Source organism: Brienomyrus brachyistius, chromosome 7, assembly GCF_023856365.1.
Source record: "Brienomyrus brachyistius isolate T26 chromosome 7, BBRACH_0.4, whole genome shotgun sequence".
Classification (NCBI taxonomy): domain Eukaryota; kingdom Metazoa; phylum Chordata; class Actinopteri; order Osteoglossiformes; family Mormyridae; genus Brienomyrus; species Brienomyrus brachyistius.
In genome coordinates this window covers 25226650-25242986 of record NC_064539.1, presented here as the reverse complement: position 1 = coordinate 25242986, position 16337 = coordinate 25226650, and the positions used below count along the sequence as shown (strand labels likewise).

Here is a 16337-nt window from a genome sequence, read left to right as displayed (position 1 = left end):
GCAGGAGATGCCCATTCCAAGGCATACACACACAGAGGAAAACAAGAACACTGATACCCCTAGACTGCATGACTCTGGCAATGGGAGGAAAGGAGATTCCCCACAGGAAATTGAAACGAAATGGAGCATAGAGTCAGGACTCAAACCCACAACCCAGCAGATATTAGGCCGTAGTGCAGCTGTGCTGTGTGTCAGGATAATGTATTCAAAAGTTAGTCCTATAATCAGTATCTTTACCGACTATCATAGTTAACCCAGAAGACCGTGAGAATGCAATTCCATCACTCATTCTCAATACAAATAGCAATTTATTAAAAATATATTTAAAATGACCACACAAACGTAGTTTTCAGTTCTCGAACAAGCCCCCATGTCACAAAATAACAATGGAAAAAAATCGAAAGCACCCCCCTTACAAATAAAAGGCAACTGGCAGGATGTCACACTATTATGGAGCGAGCGCGTAGCGCTGGTGGAGGGCGTGGCGTCGGGTGACGATCCTTATAAGCGCGAGCCGAAGGGGCGCAAGTAGAGAGAAGTAAGTGGAAGTTTTTTGCGGGGTGGTTAAAAATGCCGCTGGAAATCTACCTGGACCTGGTCTCCGAGCCATGCCGCTCTGTCTATATTTTCGCGAAGAAGAACAACATCCCGTTTGAATTCAAGAAGATCCTGCTGTTTAAAGGTTCGTTTCACCATTTTAGTATTTTAAGTTGCTGCTGTTTAACTTAACTGCATTTTTGAAACATACAACTACTTTTTACTCCGATACATTTTGCAAGACTGTCATAACTCACCTAACTGAAAAATATATTGTTCCATGCAGCGCATCTGAGTTGGGCTGCGCGAATCTGGGTTAAATATGTCTCATGATTTTTTTTAACGCAGAACTGATTTTTCTCTCATGATTCAATTATAAAAATTGATCTCCCGCATGTGGACATTTTATTTTTAGATTAATTTTTTTTTTCAAGCTGTGAACTTTCCTTTTCACTGTGTTTCGGGTAAACTTTGTATTTTCACTTCTCCATCAGGAGAACAATACAGAGAAGAATTCGGGAAGGTTAACTATTTCAAGAAAGTGCCCGTCATTAAAGATGGAGACTTTACTGTGTCAGAAAGGTAAGACTGGCGCATGACAAAATTAAGCCGTAGAACAGATTTTTTTACAATGGAAATGTAGCTTCTAACTGGGTAACAACACCTGATTTGCAGCATTGCCATCTTAATTTATCTGGCGGAAAAGTACGGGACCCCAGACCATTGGTACCCAGCAGACCTGCAGACCCGGGCTCGAGTTGATGAGTATCTGTCATGGCAGCACAGTGGAATGCGCAAACATGCCGCCAAGATCTTATGGCTTAAGGTGGGTTATTACAGTATATGGTTCACTGGTCACAATCTGTTCTTTGATTAAAGCAAAGTGAGACTAATGATAACCCTACAGATCATATGCTCATCAATGTTTGCAAAGTAATGTTCAAAACCTTTATTGTTAAATTCCATTAATCTTAACTTTTTAAGTCACCCCGTTTGCAATATACAAAACAACGAAATACTAAATGGTAAATTCTGTATTTTTGCTGATGATTCCCAAGGCATTTGGAATAGATGTTCCTAAGGAAAAGATGGATTCTGCAATGGAGGACCTGGAAGAAACACTCACAGCCTTCGAAGAAAAGTTCCTGCAGGACAAGCCATTTATTGCTGGGCAGAAGATCTCACTGGCAGACTTGGTGGCCATTGTGGAAATCATGCAGGTGGGGAAAATAACACTGAATTTGTTTAAAATGAAATGTTATGAGATGCAACAGTGATACAGGTAATGTGTCCTGGATCCTGGGCTCAATCCCAATTGTACCACATTATTAATCTGTGGCTGAGTCCAGGGCGTGCAAATGTGGCTTTAAAGGCAATTTCCACTAACTTCAAGTCACATGGGCGATATATGACTCGGTGGGTTAGGACCTAGTACCCTGTGATCAGAGTGTCACTAGTTCAAGTCCCATGACTGACAGAGCGGTTTGGCCTTTGGGTCCATGAGCAGGGCTCCTAACCCCCCACTGCTCCAGGGACTGCCTGACCCTGCCCTCTCACATTTGTCAGTTTGCATAAGTGGCTGTGAATAAATAAATGTAATTTAAGTGTATATCAAAGTTCTGTGTGAGAACATACGGCTTGTTTCAGCCCTCACTCTCTGAAACACTGACACTGCTGCTCTTATGTGCTTTTGTGCCTTAGCCACTGGGCGCAGGTGTGAACGTGTTCGAGGTCAGACCGAAACTGAGAGCCTGGAAGGACCGAGTTCGGGCAGAGATTGGGCCGGCTCTGTTCGACGAAGCCCACCAGATAATCTTTAACATAAAGGAGGTGACAAAGATGATCGACCCCAGTGCGAAGGAAATTATCAAGGCCAAGATGAAAAAGGCTTTGCTTTGAGTCCTTTGCTAGGTTCTTGTACAGTCTGCTGTACTGATCTATCTCTCACAATAAGGAATTTGCTTTGATGGTTGGTGCCAGACATTTGGAGATAAAGGTGGGGTTTATATATATATATATATATATCCATCCATCCATTTTCCAAACCGCTTATCCTACTGGGTCGCGGGGGGTCCGGAGCCTATCCCGGAAGCAATGGGCACGAGGCAGGGAACAACCCAGGATGGGGGGCCAGCCCATCGCAGGGCACACTCACACACCATTCACTCACACATGCACACCTACGGGCAATTTAGCGACTCCAATTAGCCTCAACATGTTTTTGGACTGTGGGGGGAAACCAGAGTACCCGGAGGAAACCCCACGACGACATGGGAAGAACATGCAAACTCCGCACACATGTGACCCAGGCGAAGACTCGAACCCAGGTCCCAGAGGTGTGAGGCAACAGTGCTAACCACTGCACCACCATGCCGCCCCCTATATATATATATATATATATATATATATATATATATATATATATATATATATATATATATATATATATATATATATATATATATATATATATATATATATATATATATATATATATATATATATATATATATATATATATATATATATATATATATATATATATATATATATATTGAATTACCACTTTTTACTGTCTGTAGGTACTTTCTCCCCAGTGAATTGGAAAAAACATGAATTGAGGCTCAAAAATAAAATAAAAAAACTTGTACGTATTTGGGGTGTTTATCTCATGAAGGGGATGAAGTGTCAATGTTTTATTAAAATGACCACGCAAACGCAAACGTAGTTTTGAGTTCCAGAACTAGCCCTCATGTCACAAAATAACAATCGCAAAAATCAAAACCACCCCCTTCCAAATAAAAGGCAACTGGCAGGATGTCAGACACTTTTGTGGGACGAACGCGTTCCGCTGCTTGGGGGGCGTGGCGTCGGGTGACGATCCTTATAAGCGCGAGCCGAAGGGGCGCAAGTAGAGAGAAGTGGAAGTTTTTTGCGTGGCGTTTTCTGGACGCGGGTAAAAATGCCGCTGGAAATCTACCTGGATCTGCTCTCCCAGCCATGCCGCTCTGTCTATATTTTTGCGAAGAAGAACAATATCCCGTTTGAATTCAAGAAGATTCTGCTGTTTAAAGGTACTGTTGGAGTTTTTGTGGCTCTACGTCACGTCGGGCTAATATTTCGAAATTATTTGGGCTATAAAAAGGGTCACTGACGCGATGTATTTCTTTTGGGCAGACGCGTAAGATGACAATGTGCAAACTCTTCGTTACAATATTTAAGTATTTTAATTTGTTGCTGTTTAACTTAACTGCATTTTTGAAACATACAACTACTTTTTACTCCGAAATATTTTGCAAGACTATCATAACTCACCCAATTAAAAAATATATTATTGCTTGCAGCGTATCTGAGTTGGGCTGCGCGAATCTGGGTTAAATATGTCTCATGATTTCTTTTCACACAGAAGTGATTTTTCTCTCATGATTCAGTTATCAAAATGTATTAAATCTGGCCCGTATGTCGAGGTTTCGTTTTCCAGAGCATATAAATCCGTTACGTCAATCTGCGCCGGCAAGCTCGGCAAGTTTTACCTCTTTTTCAAAGTAAAAATAAAAGATCTGCTTATCTTCTTGTCTCTCAGTTTTCCTTATTGTGATGCGCTGTAATTTATAATACTTTACTTAAATCTGTCTTGAATTAATTTAAAATGATAGGCTGCTTTGTGTAAAATCTACAGATGTGGAATATATAGTAGTTTTTACGAGGGTGTATCAAGAAGTAACAGCAAAATGTCAGTATTTCATGAAACAAACATCCAAGGCATTTCATACTCCATGTCAAGGTAGATAGGTTCTTAGAGAAGGTGTTGGCATTGCTGAGTAGATGGCATGGCGTACGTAATCGCAAGTGCACCATATACAAATTCTGTGCCCATAACTGTATTAGCCGCAGAGAAGCAACGAGAAGTCTTCAGATTTTTGTTGGGTGCGAAACCTCGTGAAATTCATAGAAGAATGTTGTTGGACTGGTTTGGAGTGGCTTCACTGTATGTATTAATGTGTTGTTCAGCACATTAAAATAATTACAATTAAAAATAAAGTTGTCCTCCGAAGAGGGGGTGGGGGTGGTGGTTGGGCATTAAGTTAAAAAATAAATAAATAATAATAAAAAAAGATATATATATATATATATATATATATATATATAAAAGAGTGTTGTAGCATTGTGGAGATGCCTGTATTGGCAAGTGAAGAGTGTATGAGTGGGTGGTGGCAAAGAAGAAGTTCAAGTTTCAACACTCCACCAGAAATGTTTTGTCAAGGTCTTGTACAGGAGGTAGGCCAAAGCAACTAGAGGAGACACCTAATTGGTTGGTCCCGCCTCCTCTAGTTACTTAGACCCACCTCCTTTACAATCTAATTGGTTATCTCTCTGAACCAATCATCGTTCCTTCTGCCCTCAGAACGTTTTTGTGTAAGTGCTGACTTCCAAACATATTTTTCTGTGATATGTTGACAATTTGACATGCATCAATGCAGGCATCCAGTAACCTTAAGTTTAGTCGATTTAGCAAATACTGCTTATTTTTTATATTTTAGACGTGGAAATCTTATTTTTAGAATGATTTTTTCTTCAAGCTGTGAACTTTCCTTTTCACTGTGATTCGGGTTAACCTTGTATTTTCACTTCTCCATCAGGGGAACAATATGGAGAAGAATTCGGGAAGGTTAACTATTTCAGGAAAGTGCCCGTCATTAAAGACGGAGACTTTACTTTGTCAGAAAGGTGAGACTTGCGCATGACAAAAATAAACCGTAGAACAGATTTTTTAATAGTGGAAATGTGGCTTCTGACCGGGTAACAACACCTGATTTGCAGCATTGCCATCTTAACTTATCTGGCGGAAAAGTACGGGACCCCAGACCATTGGTACCCAGCAGACCTGCAGACCCGGGCTCGAGTTGATGAGTATCTGTCATGGCAGCACAGTGGAATGCGCAAACATGCCGCCAAGATCTTATGGCTTAAGGTGGGTTATTACAGTATATGGTCTTGGGACTGGTTCACTGGTCACAATCTGTTCTTTGATTAAAGCAAAGGGAGACTGGTGATAAGCCTACAGATCATATGCTCATCAATGTTTGCAAAGTAATGTTCAAAACCTTTACTGTTAAATTCCATTAATCTTTACTTTTTAAGTCACCCCGTTTGCAATATGCAAAACAACGAAATACTAAATGGTAAATTCTGTATTTTAGCTGATGATTCCCAAGGCATTTGGAATAGATGTTCCTAAGGAAAAGATGGATTCTGCAATGGAGGACCTGGAAGAAACACTCACAGCCTTCGAAGAAAAGTTCCTGCAGGACAAGCCATTTATTGCTGGGCAGAAGATCTCACTGGCAGACTTGGTGGCCATTGTGGAAATCATGCAGGTGGGGCAAATAACACTGAATTTGTTTAAAATGAAATGTTATGAGATGCAACACTGATACAGGTAATGTGTCCTGGATCCTGGGTTCAATCCCAATTGTACCACATTATTAATCTGTGGCTGAGTCCAGGGCGTGCAAATGTGGCTTTAAAGGCAATTTCCACTAACTTCAGGTCACATGGGCGATATATGACTCTGTGGGTTAGGACCTAATACCCTGTGATCAGAGTGTCACTAGTTCAAGTCCCATGACTGACAGAGTGGTTTGGCCTTTGGGTCCATGAGCAGGGCTCCTAACCCCCCACTGCTCCAGGGACTGCCTGACCCTGCCCTCTCACATTTGTCAGTTTGCATAAGTGGCTGTGAATAAATAAATGTAATTTAAGTGTATATCAAAGTTCTGTGTGAGAACAGACGGCTTGTTTCAGCCCTCACTCTCTGAAACACTGACACTGCTGCTCTTATGTGCTTTTGTGCCTTAGCCACTGGGCGCAGGTGTGAACGTGTTCGAGGTCAGACCGAAACTGAGAGCCTGGAAGGACCGAGTTCGGGCAGAGATCGGGCCGGTTCTGTTCGACGAAGCCCACCAGATGATCTTTAACGTAGAGGAGGTGGCAAAGACGATCGACCCCAGTGCGAAGGAAATATTCAAGCCCAAGATCATAAAGTTATTCCTTTGAGTCCTTTGCTAGGTTCTTGTGCAGTCTGCTGTACTGATCTATCTCTCACAACCAAATACCGTTTGTGTTTATGCATCAACATGCAACGGTGCTAAGACTTATGCCAAAATTTAATTTGATTACTTAATACTTTGTATCAGAATCAGAATAGAGTTTATTGCCAAGTATGTTCACACATACAAGGAATTTGCTTTGGTGGTTGGTGCCAGACATTGGGAGATAAAGGTGGGTTTATTTATAAATATATATATATATATATATACACACATGCATATAGGGGGATATACAGGTACTAATATAAATAGATAGAATGTGAAGTATGATATAGCAGTGGAACTGAGAGAAATCTATACACATTTAAGAGAGTGCAAGGTTATACTAGAATGAGGAAATAGTATTTGAGCGTGAGGTGGTCATATATCTATCCTGTCTTTCAGTCATAAAGCTCTGAAAGGTTAGTGAGCTTAGCCTAAGAGATGCCATTTTGGATGGTAAGTTTAGGGGCCTTCGATGTAACTGTAGTTTTATCGTCTTTAGCCCTAGAAATCCAGTTTAGATTTTTGTTTGAGCGTGCATCTATTTCTTTATATATATATATATATATATATATATATATATATATATATATATATATATATATATATATAAAACTTTTTTAATGAAAGGGTCAAGGACATAGAACAAGATGTAATCAAAGTGTTGGAAAGGAGAGAGAAGAGAAGGAAAGGGAAAGAAACTCAAAAAAGCAAGCAAGCAAAAAAAATAAAATAAACAATAGTACTATCACAGAACCATTAAGTGATATCATCCGGTGAATATACACTGAAATACAAATAAAAGAATAAAAAAACAAATGTAAAACAATAAAAATAAACAACAAATACAGAAGAGATGTATGAAAATGAATTTATTCTGTTGGGTTGTAACAAATGACATATCAGCACGTAAGCTGTGGAAGTCCGCTGTCTTCTGAAGAATTTGGAAAAGACAAGACACTAAAGAAAATACGGTCTTTTTTTATTTGAAGAAAAAAAGTAAGAGAGAGATATGAGCACAGTAAGAACTGTTTTTAGAGTATTCAGGAAATATTTCCTTAAAGGAGTGCGGAAACATCAATTTTTATTTATTATTTAAAAAACTCATGGAGTTGACACTTGGCAGCACCACAGCAATCACCCGCTAAACAAACCAGATAGCTATAGGTATGCCAGATCTTACCCTGTCAAATACAGGATCTAACGTTATATAGGCCATGAACATCAAATGCAGCCGTAACAGGTAACCTGCTTCAAGCATAACCTATGTACGCTGTAATTATGAATGTGCCACAAATATGTAAAAAAAATACTAAGTTGGTTTTCTTGTTGTTACCAGGCGCCATAAGTAAAACACCAAAACTGACAAAAACAACTTCGCTGGACCGGCTGGTGACTGTCGAGTTGAGCTACTTTGTCGAGTTAGGCTACCGTAGTGCTAATCGATAGCCCTAACCCCCAAAAGGTGGAACTGTACAAGCGCAGAAAGTCTCGACAGGGAGCTCAGCTCGTTAGTACACCGGGTCCTGTGGCGGGTAGCACTCGTCAGAAATACCGGCACTACCGCCCGCACCAGGGACTAGACTTTTGGGAAGGCGGGACCATTTAAGTAGATATGAAAAATACATAAATACTGAAAGCATCATCAAGGCAAATGCGCACATAGAAATAGAAGCTTTTAAAAGAAAAAAAATCCATGTTCCTTTTAAGTAATGGGCGTTTCTCTCCCAGCCAATCAGCAGAGCCGGCGTTACATCACTTCCTGTACTGCAAACGCGTACTTGTAAATGCCTTTCTGAGCCTAGAACCACTGATTCGTGATCAGTTTAAGTAAAACCTATAAAAACAATTAAGAATGGGGTTGGGCAAGGAAACTGATCCCAGATCAAGCTATCCAGGAGGGTCACTGTTCATAGTGCAGGTAGAAGGTTAAACTTTTAAGTGTAGTGAATTTACGAAGTCATAATGCCGTTCATTGACTTAGAAAGCAACTTACCTGCGAGTAAATTTCCCGAGGAGTTTCTGAAAAAGCTGTGCTCCACTACAGCTGCTGTCCTTGGGAAACCCGAGGATGTAAGTATTAGCTGGAAACGTGCATGTAGCTGTCTTACAAGCCAGTCCATTTCAAAATTAGGATATAATCGACCTTCAAACAAAGTCGTGCTGTTGTGAAAACCTACCGAAAAACTCCCGTTGTGCTGTATTTTATAAAGTAACATTTTTGACCTATTTCATTTTAGTTGGGTATTTAAAGAGGGCTTGCAATGTAGATTTAGCACAGTCCGGTTCATTGTGTTCTCTAGAGGATCATTTCATACTGATGGCACCAATTATAAACAACTTTTTATTTGTAAGCAACAATAAGAGAAAACGACGGTAGTGTTTTGAACTCATTTGAATGTCTTTTGTGGTTAGTAAACCATAAGCTGGTAACGATATGCTGGCATCATAAGTATGAAGGTTTGCCATGTGCAAAACTGGTAATGGCATGATCGTTTAATGATATGTCAACAAACTTTGGTTCGTCACAGAGGATGAACTTGTCAGTTAAGCCTGGGCTGGCAATGCTGGTGGCTGGATCCAGTGCACCGTGCATCCTGCTCAAGGTGTCTGCCATCGGAGTGACAGACACAGCCGAGAAAAACAAGGAGAACAGTGGCCAGATATTCAAGTTCCTAACAGAGGAGCTGGGACTCAGTGAAGACAGGTTTGTGTTGTAAAAGTTGCTCTTTAACCTGAATTATCAGTGATAGCAAATCGGCATTAACCATGGTTTTATGTTTAAGGGTTCATGGTAACTTGGCACAATGGCGCTCGTGTGTTGCTTTGTATTCACTTTTAGTGTCATTCCATTGTAATGAACAAATGGCCTTTGCGTCACTATTTTTGCTTTTGATGACATTTTGCCAGTGAATCGCACATACTTTCTAGAGCTCAAAATGATATATTTTTTTTTGACCATTTGAAATACAAAATCCGTATTAGATTTAGTACCTTTGCTATATTGTGGGAAACACAAAATAACTCTGTTTTCTTGTGAGCTGTAAGAATTTCTTACTATTGCTATCTAATATACACAGCGCAGTTATAGCACATTGTAAAGCTCAAAGAGAGTCACTAACGAAATGGAATCTCTGGGTTTGAATCTCCCCTTTTAGCAGGAGCCGATAAACAGGAGTAGTGTGGCCTGCAAACTTGCCCAGGGATGTGGATTTCAGTTTGCAAGACAAAGGAGAAATTCTCCAAAAGTTTCTCAAAACGCTTTACACTTTATGCTATTTTTAAAAAAAATAAGCAGATTGTATGAGAGTGAGATCAGTGTGTAGTTTCAGTGTTTTTTTTTTTTTTTTTTTTTCCCTTTTTATTAGAGCCTTGCAATTCCTGCACCTATTTGAATGACCACCTTTTACTGTCTGTCGGTACTTTTCTCCGCAGTGAATTGGGGAAAAAAACATAAATTGAGGCTCAAAAATTGAGTAAAAAAACTCGTACATATTTGGGGTTTTTATCTCATGAAGGGGATGAAGTGTCAATGTTTTATAAATAAGTGTTTAAGTGTAGTGAATTTAAGGCTTATTAAATGAATTTAAGCTTGTTAAGGCTCATGCTTAGCCTTAAGAATTAAATGTCATTAAATAGAGCTACAGCTGATATAGCTATAATGTTTTAACAAAACACTCTGAATTATCACTTCTTTCTACTTGCAGTGTTGAAAAGGTACTACATCTGAAATTGATTTTTTTAAATAAACAAAATAATACTTCAGAGCTCTGGAAGGTATAATGCATACGTCAAATTGATTTAAAATAAAAAAATGTTAACGCAAAACTTGATAATTTTGTTTAACTGAAATGACCCTTTACTCGACTGTAGTAGCCTCGTCAATCAGAATTAATCTTCTATCGTCTTCGTCCTCTCCCGACAGGATTGCGATCAGATTCTATCCTTTAGAGCCATGGCAAGTGGGAAAGAAGGGAACTGTGATGACTTTCCTGTAGACAGCACGCGCCAGTTTGCCACCGGAAATCCAGTCCAGCCTTTGCCGATCAAGTAATAAAGCGCACCACCGCCCCCTGGTGGTGCTTTAAAGATGTTTTTGGTACAAAGGCTGCTGATTATGCTACAGTTGTGGACATGTGCTTCCCACAGAGAACTAAACACACAAGTCAGTGAGGAAATATATGATCTTTACACGGTATTTTATAATATATATCATCAAATAGCAGATTCCTGGTTTTTTAACATTATAGTACTGATAATTTGCTTGAGTGCTGTTCTTTACTATTATATTTGCACGGTCTATGGCCTTGTTATGTAATTTGAGAATGAGTTAAACTACATATTAAACTATATATTTATTAACTATAAATTAAAAATGTTTAATGCGGCACAAGATTTAAAAGGAAAAATAACACATGAAAAATATGTTCCAGTTCATGGATGATGAGCATAACAGGGCAAGATGCTTGAATGTTAAAATGTCAGTACTGAAACTGAAGTAACTGTTGTTTAGTACCAGAAGATGGCAAGTTTGAAACTTTCACAATATGGGGGAAAACATGCAAATACAACACACACACACCTACTGTGCCACCCATTGAATTTATGCAGTTCACTTGACATTTCTAGTTCTATGATGCAGAAAGACAAGTAAGTTGTTTGGGATTTGCTAAGGAACATAAAAATGTAATCAAATGAGTTAAAATATGTAGAAATGTTAAATGATCTGTTGGCTTAAGACTTTTTACTTTATAAAGTGGGCTGAATTTGCATTGTCAGCTCCAAGCAAAGAATGAACCGGATATCGTAAGGGATTTGTAATTCAGCCTCGATGGTTCGCAACCTGTATTGCTAAGCTTTAGAACAGTTGATGCATTGAGGTACAAATTTGCATAACTTAAGCAACCACAATGCATTTCATGTTAAATGATTCATTAGCTATGTTGTGATACAGCTTTTCACTGGTTTTCTAGAACCAGAGCATCGCCATGGCGAGCTTACAGCCTGTCCCAGGAAACACAAGGCACCAGGCAGGAGATGCCCATTCCAAGGCATACACACACAGAGGAAAACAAGAACACTGATACCCCTAGACTGCATGACTCTGGCAATGGGAGAAAAGGAGATTCCCCACAGGAAATTGAAACGAAATGGAGCATAGAGTCAGGACTCAAACCCATAACCAAGCAGATATTGGGCCATAGTGCAACTGTGCTGTGTGTCAGGATAATGCATTCAAAAGTTAGTCCTGTAATCAGTATCTTTACCGACTATCATAGTTACCCAGAAGACCGTGAGAATGCAATTCCATCACTCATTCTCAATACAAATAGCAATTTATTAAAAATATGTTTTAAATGACCACGCAAACGTAGTTTTCAGTTCTCGAACAAGCCCGCATGTTACAGAATAGCAATGGCAAAATTCGAAACCACCCCCTTCCAAATGAAAGCCAACAGGCAGGATGTCAGACACTTTTTTGGAGCGAGGGCGTTCCGCTGGTGGGGGGCGTGGCGTCGGGTGACGATCCTTATAAGCGCGTGCTGAAGGGGCGCAAGTAGAGAGAAGTAAGTGGAAGTTTTTTTGCGTGGCGTTTTCTGGACGCGAGTGAAAATGCCGCTGGAAATCTACCTGGATCTGCTCTCCCAGCCATGCCGCTCTGTCTATATTTTTGCGAAGAAGAACAACATCCCGTTTGAATTCAAGAAGATCCTGTTGTTTAAAGGTACCGTTAGAGTTTTTGTGGCTAAACGTAACTCGGCCGGGAAAGTATTTCGGCTAAATAAAGGGTCGCTTAAAATGTAATAGGCTAAGCTACTATAGTAATTCTACAAAAAATAAAGCTCATATATATGAAAGCTGTACATCAGGGCAGGGGCACCGTAAAGCGGAGGGAGGGTAGGACGGGTTCAAGGGCCCCTGAATGACCGCGGCCCTAAAACAGTTGGAACATAATCCGATTTTTCTGGGTTGGGGACCCAATAAAATATGCTTTCCTGGAGCCAAAAATCTGACACTACAAGCTTCATAGCAGAAGTATCTGAACTACATTGATGCTGCTTTAGAATGTAGCTAAATCTCAGATTTGTTTAAAATAATATTGATCTCCAAAATACTACAACAGAGTATTCGGCGTAAGATTCTCAGTTTTCTGGAGCGAATTATTTTTTATGTTGGCAAGATGGATGTAAAAAAAATTGAGAAAAAGCTTAATGACCGGCGCACCCGCAGCTCGGCAAACATCGCTGGCTGAAGTTTGCTATTCGGTTATGAAATCGGCGACGCTTAGACCTCGCTACCTGAAAATGAAGTTACACAAATGGCTTCGCAGTTCGTATCCTCGATATTGCCCAGTAGGTTTTTTTTGCCTTTACAGAAGTAACTGGACGACTTCCAAACACATATTGTTGTGATGTGCATGAATGGTGCCTAGGAATGAGGAAACGGATAGGAAAGCAATTAAGAAAGGCATACCCTTTGGTATTACAACAGTGTTTAATGTCACCTTAAGATCTTAGACTTCTACATACAAGTATTACTTCTTTATCAGCTAGACATAGAACTTATTTTTAGATTGATTTCCTTTATATCTGTGAACTTTCCTTTTCACTGTGTTTCGGGTTAACCTTGTATTTTCACTTCTCCATCAGGGGAACAATATGGAGAAGAATTCGGGAAGGTTAACTATTTCAGGAAAGTGCCCGTCATTAAAGACGGAGACTTTACTTTGTCAGAAAGGTGAGACTTGCGCATGACAAAAATAAACCGTAGAACAGTTTTTTTTTTTACAGTGGAAATGTAGCTTCTGACTGGGTAACAACACCTGATTTGCAGCATTGCCATCTTAACTTATCTGGCGGAAAAGTACGGGACCCCAGACCATTGGTACCCAGCAGACCTGCAGACCCGGGCTCGAGTTGATGAGTATCTGTCATGGCAGCACAGTGGAATGCGAGGAATTGCCGGCAAGATCTTATGGCTGAAGGTAGGTATTGGAAATAGCATTGAGGCTGTATTTGAACAAATAAAATTTCATGAATTTGTACCTTTTTAAAGTCACCCGATTTGCAATATACAAAGCAATGAAATGGTAAAAGGTACATTCTGTATTTTAGCTGATGATTCCCAAGGCATTTGGAATAGATGTTCCTAAGGAAAAGATGGATTCTGCAATGGAGGACCTGGAAGAAGCACTCACAGCCTTTGAAGAAAAGTTCCTGCAGGACAAGCCATTTATTGCTGGGCAGAAGATCTCACTGGCAGACTTGGTGGCCATTGTGGAAATCATGCAGGTGGGGAAAATAACACTGAATTTGTTTAAAATGAAATGTTATGAGATGCAACAGTGATACAGTTAATGTGTCCTGGATCCTGGGCTCAATCCCAACTGTACCACATTATTAATCTGTGGCTGAGTCCAGGCCGTGCAAATGTGGCTTTGAAGGCAGTTTCCGCTAACTTCAGGTCACATGGGCGATATATGACTCTGTGGGTTAGGACCTAATACCCTGTGATCAGAGTGTCACTAGTTCAAGTCCCATGACTGACAGAGTGGTTTGGCCTTTGGGTCCATGAGCAGGGCTCCTAACCCCCCACTGCTCCAGGGACTGCCTGACCCTGCCCTCTCACATTTGTCAGTTTGCATAAGTGGCTGTGAATAAATAAATGTAATTTAAGTGTATATCAAAGTTCTGTGTGAGAACAGACGGCTTGTTTCAGCCCTCACTCTCTGAAACACTGACACTGCTGCTCTTATGTGCTTTTGTGCCTTAGCCACTGGGCGTAGGTGTGAACGTGTTCGAGGTCAGACCGAAACTGAGAGCCTGGAAGGACCGAGTTCGGGCAGAGATCGGGCCGGCTCTGTTCGACGAAGCCCACCAGATGATCTTTAACGTAGAGGAGGTGGCAAAGAGCACCGACCCCAGTGCGAAGGAAATATTCAAGCCCAAGATCAAAAAGTTATTCCTTTGAGTCCATTGCTAGGTTCTTGTACAGTCTGCTGTACTGATCTATCTCTCACAACCAAATACCTGCAATGGTGCCAAAATGTGTATCAAAATTTGATTTGATTACGCCAATACTGACTTGTACGTATATGATTTACTCCAAGTATGCGTAAATACTTGTTTCTGTATTTGGCATTATAAGCATACAGATTAGATGGACGTAAAGCTCCTGTTTTTTGGTCATAAGTCTTTGAAGGGATAACAAGGTTCGACAGAGAGATGCCATTTTAGGTGGTAATTTCAAGGTCTATGCAGTATAAGTGCAGTTTTGTCTTTCATCCTAAAAATCTATGTGTCATCTTGCTTTTGTTTAAAATGATCGGCTATCAGCTAGTTTGTGTTTGCATGTAGACATTTGGCGTTCGGTGACATGGCGTGATATGGGAGTTTGTCATTTTAAAAGAATAGGTCGTAAATCACATTATTCATACCAAGATTTCATGGAATTTCCCTGGCCAAAAGTTCCCCAGAAAAGGGGTCAGAGCAGATTAAATTTCACCCAGATGTTTCCTGTGTTCACAATGCTTTAACTACTGTGATATGTGTAGCTTTTCCACTCAATGAAGGAGAATTTGCAGCTGTTGAATAATAGTAACATAATTGCTTTTATGAAGCCATTTTGTATTTTTTTCTGATATTATGTAATTTCTAATAAACAAGTGGCATTTCGTAACGGGTATTAAAGTATGTTTCAATACTAAAATGTATCTAAATGTATGCATATTACAGAATTTTTAAGGTGGTGGATAAAATGCATCTAAAACCATATAACTATATACACTCTGTTCTGTTACACTTTAATGGGTCTCAGTTTTCTGAAACTCGTTATAAACGAAGTGAACTTTGACTTGAGATAATACTGCACAGTCTCCTATTGTTGACTCAAACTTAAAACGTAAACTCCCTATTAACCTTGAATTCAAAGTGCTTTAGAAGATTTTTTTATGGCAGTATTTTGTCCAGCAAACTAAAAACTCCGGTTTAACTAAATGGCTTTTTCGGCTATGTTTTGTATAACTCCTATTTTATGAAGAAATGTTAATGGACAAATTCACGTGAGACAAACTTTACTCCCCAAAAGCGATATAGTCAATAATTCAATAGACTTATCCCATTTTCATTATATAGCATTTAGTGTCAAATTAGCCGGCTTTTAGATAACTGAATATTTTCCAGTACATCACTTAGGATGAAAATCCACAAGCGCACCAAGGCTTGTGGCTGAATTTAGCACCAGTGGTTTATATTATATTATGCAAAATATTATTGTGCATCGATCTTAGCCCTGGAGTTATCAGGTACCTGTTCAACTTTGAGTGTTCAGGCTACTCAGACATTACCTCATTTTACTAACAAGTGGATTAACTAAACAAATTTGTACTCTGTGTCTGAGGTTAGAAAGAACTGGAAACCCGTTAAACTGAGTTTGGGAGCTACTGCACTCCCATATACAATGCCTTATATCAGCAAAGGTGCTTTCCACGCAGTTTTAACTATATATAAGCAGTATCTATCAAATGCAAAATGTGACACTGTCCCAGCTAATTATGTGAAGCTCTTCTCCATGCTGGCAGAGAACATTACTGTAATGCAACGGTATTTTCATGTTTACATTTAAACAACGGTTCTATCCATGTCATCCTTTTAACATCCCTTTAACAAAATTAATATTGGAAAATATTGTTATATATACAGCCTTGAC

The 16337-nt window shown here is 39.7% G+C and overlaps 2 protein-coding genes across 13 annotated transcripts; both read left to right on the top strand.

Moving 5' to 3' along the window:
- The first annotated feature begins 524 nt into the window (after positions 1 to 524).
- gstt1b (glutathione S-transferase theta 1b) lies at positions 525 to 15308 on the top strand. Of its 11 annotated transcripts, XM_049019636.1 has the most exons (7): positions 525 to 682; positions 1032 to 1119; positions 1213 to 1363; positions 1596 to 1757; positions 2239 to 2367; positions 6526 to 6606; positions 14613 to 15308. In XM_049019636.1, the coding sequence occupies exons 1-6, from the start codon at positions 571 to 573 to the stop codon at positions 6592 to 6594; spliced, it is 711 nt and encodes a 236-aa protein (XP_048875593.1). In that variant the 5' UTR covers positions 525 to 570; the 3' UTR covers positions 6595 to 6606; positions 14613 to 15308. The 11 variants fall into 11 exon arrangements, with proteins under 11 accessions (XP_048875593.1, XP_048875592.1, XP_048875590.1 ...); XM_049019635.1 differs by lacking the exon at positions 14613 to 15308 and having other exon boundaries at positions 526 to 682; positions 6526 to 7486; XM_049019629.1 differs by lacking the exons at positions 525 to 682; positions 1032 to 1119; positions 1213 to 1363; positions 1596 to 1757; positions 2239 to 2367 and adding exons at positions 3425 to 3611; positions 5178 to 5265; positions 5359 to 5509; positions 5739 to 5915 and having other exon boundaries at positions 6397 to 6606.
- Positions 8418 to 10722, top strand: ddt (D-dopachrome tautomerase). Of its 2 annotated transcripts, none has more exons than XM_049019640.1 (3): positions 8418 to 8702; positions 9161 to 9336; positions 9788 to 9929. In XM_049019640.1, exons 1-3 carry the CDS (start codon positions 8595 to 8597, stop codon positions 9798 to 9800), a joined length of 297 nt encoding a protein of 98 aa, XP_048875597.1. In that variant the 5' UTR covers positions 8418 to 8594; the 3' UTR covers positions 9801 to 9929. The 2 variants fall into 2 exon arrangements, with proteins under 2 accessions (XP_048875597.1, XP_048875596.1); XM_049019639.1 differs by lacking the exon at positions 9788 to 9929 and adding an exon at positions 10555 to 10722 and having other exon boundaries at positions 8422 to 8702.
- Positions 15309 to 16337: the final 1029 nt, after the last annotated feature.

Coding starts and splice junctions, on each gene's coding strand:
- gstt1b (XM_049019627.1), top strand. CDS start 571: ATGCCGCTGGAAATCTACCTGGACCTGGTCTCCGAGCCATGCCGCTCT. Junction 683..13,279: donor GAAGATCCTGCTGTTTAAAG/GTTCGTTTCACC, acceptor CTTCTCCATCAG/GGGAACAATATGGAGAAGAA. Junction 13,368..13,463: donor GACTTTACTTTGTCAGAAAG/GTGAGACTTGCG, acceptor CCTGATTTGCAG/CATTGCCATCTTAACTTATC.
- ddt (XM_049019639.1), top strand. CDS start 8,595: ATGCCGTTCATTGACTTAGAAAGCAACTTACCTGCGAGTAAATTTCCC. Junction 8,703..9,160: donor TCCTTGGGAAACCCGAGGAT/GTAAGTATTAGC, acceptor GGTTCGTCACAG/AGGATGAACTTGTCAGTTAA. Junction 9,337..10,554: donor CTGGGACTCAGTGAAGACAG/GTTTGTGTTGTA, acceptor CTCTCCCGACAG/GATTGCGATCAGATTCTATC.